Source organism: Atta colombica, unplaced genomic scaffold, assembly GCF_001594045.1.
Source record: "Atta colombica isolate Treedump-2 unplaced genomic scaffold, Acol1.0 scaffold112, whole genome shotgun sequence".
Taxonomy (NCBI): domain Eukaryota; kingdom Metazoa; phylum Arthropoda; class Insecta; order Hymenoptera; family Formicidae; genus Atta; species Atta colombica.
In genome coordinates this window covers 298,832-302,525 of record NW_017259198.1, presented here as the reverse complement: position 1 = coordinate 302,525, position 3,694 = coordinate 298,832, and the positions used below count along the sequence as shown (strand labels likewise).

Here is a 3,694-nt window from a genome sequence, read left to right as displayed (position 1 = left end):
TATATATATATATATAGTGTAAAAAAAAATGTTATCTTCGTGATTATGTGAACTTCTATAATATGTTAATGTATGCATAATGTAGAAATTCGGTATCAGATTATGAATTTAATCCGTTTTTTTTGCATTTTTATGTGCAACATTTCGTAGATCAATCTTTTATTAAAATATCTTTCATTGTCTAAAATTTTCACATTCTCCCAGTTAAATTCATGATCACATCATAACTTGAATTTTTCTAAAATGATCGAAAGACAAGGAACCGTAAATTATGCCTTTTTTCTTTTCTTTTTTTTTCTGTCGTTGTCTAAAAGTTTTTCTTTTACCAAATGATTTCAATCATACATTACAATACATTAATAGTGTCAAATATAAAATTGATGGGATGATAGTCATTGTCTGAAAACATTTCTACAATTCGTCTCAAATTTTCTTCATGAAATTTTGGATGCGCTAATAAAGATTCTGATTTATCAGGCTCATTAAAACACCTCTTTTTTGTGGGAATGGAAACAATGGGATAGGAAATTGTGCTACCTTTCTGAAACCGTAGGTTTATGATTATATGTTAAATTCTAATTTCCCATTGTTAATTATGGAGACTTTCAAAAAATTTAACTTATCACTTCCTTAGTAAATTCAATTAACGATAACAGTTTTTTTATCCGTTAATCTCTACCCTAGAGGATGTTTAATAATGGATATATCGATCTATTTCTTAAATTTAAGAAAACTTCAGGATTCAATTTTAATTTTTTTGATATTATTTTCTATATTCTTGATCAGCTCAAACAATTTTCTTTTCGATTATTTGTAGATAAGGAAAAATTACTTTCTAATTGTAAAAGGCGTGGATGTTATTAAGTATTATTTCTTCCGTGAGAGAGAGAGAGAGAGAGAGAGAGAGAGAGAGAAAGAGAGAGAGAGAGAGGTTTACAAACTATTTATTTTCGTATATAACGATGATATATTCGTTACTTTTGTAAAGGAAAAAAATTTTATTATAATTTCTGTTGTCTGTCTTCCTGAGGTTGTAAAATCAAGTCAAGTATATGAATATCAAGCATATGAATATCTCTCATTTTCTTGTAATACATGAAGATGAATTTTGTGTGATATATAATTTCTTTATGTTTCTTAATCATTCATTTTTTTAATTTATAATTCTATGTTCATGTAGAGATATCTGGAAAAATTCTGTTTTGCAAAAAATATATACGAGCATGATATACAAAAAATATATCACATATATGAGCGAGGATCCAATTATAAATTTGTCTTGTAACATACAGAGTCATGGTAGAATGATACAAGATGAAGCGCAGTCGTCCAAAAGTAGTATAAAGGAGTAGTATAATTAATTATGCCCCATGATGCAAAATTCAAATAACTGATAGCAGAGTGTTAAGTATCAGCTGATACATTTACAGTGTATCTCGGATAGGTATTAAGCCAATTTAATAAAATTTGGCGATAATGGGGAATCAGCTTCGACTATTATTTATTGTCGTACTTATTCGTTGTTATTAACGTTTTCCAGTTTAATTTATATAATAAATTTTCAATAAATTATAATAAATTTTATAAATATAGCATTTTCACTTCCAATTAAAATTATACTTTGAAATTACTTCGCTTCTCTCCGTGGCTGATTGCTCGAAATTTTAAGCTACCCCCTTCATGTCGACATGATGCGCAACATTTCACCTTATTAATTTCATCATGAGAGTGATGTAACACGACTTAAATGTATTATTTAATTCTATCATAATAAGTATTCTATTAACAATTACTGTTTGTAACTTATTAAATTTATTCATCGATTAAGGATGATGGAAATTCAATTCTAAATTCTGAATTTGTAAAGCTGTTGATATAATGATACAATGTTTTGTAAATAAAATTTTAGAAACTTTATGCGGACCGTGCTCTTAATAATATTTATCCGATGTTTAATTTATAATTTCATAAATTTAAAGGGAATTTCTCCAAAAGGAAACAGAATAAAACTTAAAAATGTGACTAGTGTTGCACACATATTGTTCCAGCCACTGTAAATTCATATATTCGAAAGTTCAATTAAAATTTATATCACATTATATTAAATTATATTATAAAATTTTGCAACGTTGTTTTTTCTACTAAACGAAGCCATTCGGGGAGATTGCCATTAGCGATATTTGTATCATTTCTATCGTTTATCAGATGTAAAACAAGGATAAAATGATATAAATAGCGCTAATAGTATCTCTCCAAATAGGCCCTCTATCAATAATCAACCAAAAATTTAACCTATTCTTCAATATTAATTTCTCATAAATATTTTTTGATATTTATATATACAATAGATGAAGTAAAGTAAAATAAAATATAATATCAATTAATATCAGGTAATATCTACATTTTCACTTTACAATTACTATAAAATATGGCCAATAATAATACAAATCATTAGTTGTTTTTAAAATCTCGTACATATTTTGGAAATAGCAGTACGTATAGTTTCCTTAAAAATTCTTAGATTCTAATTGCTTATATTTTAAGTCAGTTTGTCATTTAACGCAAGATATATCTTCCAGACGATTATGTTTTCTTACAATTAATGGACTCGCTCTGTACATTAAATCATACAAAATAATTTGTATCGTTATAGCAAAGTCTATCTATCACCAAATGGCAAATCTTCAGGGTTGTTCGCTCATCTTCACTTTCAGAAACGATGGTCAAAATTTCTTGCAAGAGATGTGTTTCACGGTGTCATTTATCGTGGATGATGTGTCGCGACTTTCGCGAGAGGTTTGAGTGGAGATACCATGGACATTGTTAATGTGACGTAGTAAGTTGGATTTCTGCTTACTTTTATATTTGCAGAATAGACAATTGAATTGCGGAAGTATGCCGCACTCATTTTTTGTGTGGCGTATCAGACTGCCCTTGTTCTTGTAGACTTTTTTATTGCATTTGTCGCAACGGTACTGATTGGTACAAGGTACTGCTACAACGATCCTACCTGAAATAGAACGGAAGTAAATGAATCTAATCTTGACGAAGCAAAACGAAAGAAGAAGCGTGAACTTTAAAAGCACGGATGAATCTCTTCAAACCCGAAGCTTACGATAAAGTCACTATGTATGTACATTTAATTCACACATGTACGTATGAATTGATAGAGGAGAAGATGGTATTATGGCACTCTACTTACATTTTATGCAATAACTTCATTAATAATCAATATTTCAATTTAAGACAATTATGTTCGTTGTTGTTCATCGATTCTGGACTTAAAATTACAAAATATTTATTTTTAGGACATTACTTATAAAAATATGGTACACTGCATAATGACTCGAAGAGAAACAAGGATGATATTGTCGCCTTCCGTAAAAATTGATTTAAAAAATTGATTTTATATAAAAAAAAACCAATATTTTTTTTACAAAATTAACCAAAAAGTAAATTATTGTAGAATGTATGCATATATACATACATAACTTCTTTCATATATAAGTAGCTCATACTAAAAATTTACAGTACATATAATATAAACTATAGATTAACAGTATAATCAATTTACATCGGAATAATTATTTTGATGAAAAATCTAACCTCAAAAGAGAGATAGTAATCAGCATGCTTAGGAGGCCACATTAGCAAAATGCTATTATTTAACTTTATTTAACTCGAAATGTACATA

General features: G+C 28.0%; 1 protein-coding gene across 1 annotated transcript in view; it reads right to left on the bottom strand.

The window, feature by feature from the left end:
- LOC108693992 (longitudinals lacking protein, isoforms N/O/W/X/Y-like) overlaps positions 1–3,222 on the bottom strand; it is a 10,247-nt gene extending 7,025 nt beyond the window's left edge. The window contains exons 1-2 of the mRNA XM_018203238.1: positions 3,203–3,222; positions 2,858–3,096 (exon numbers count right to left, since the gene is read on the bottom strand). Of these exons, the coding sequence (XP_018058727.1) occupies positions 2,858–3,096; positions 3,203–3,222 (259 nt within the window). The remainder of the gene's footprint in view (positions 1–2,857; positions 3,097–3,202) is intronic.
- Between the last annotated feature and the right edge of the window lie 472 nt (positions 3,223–3,694).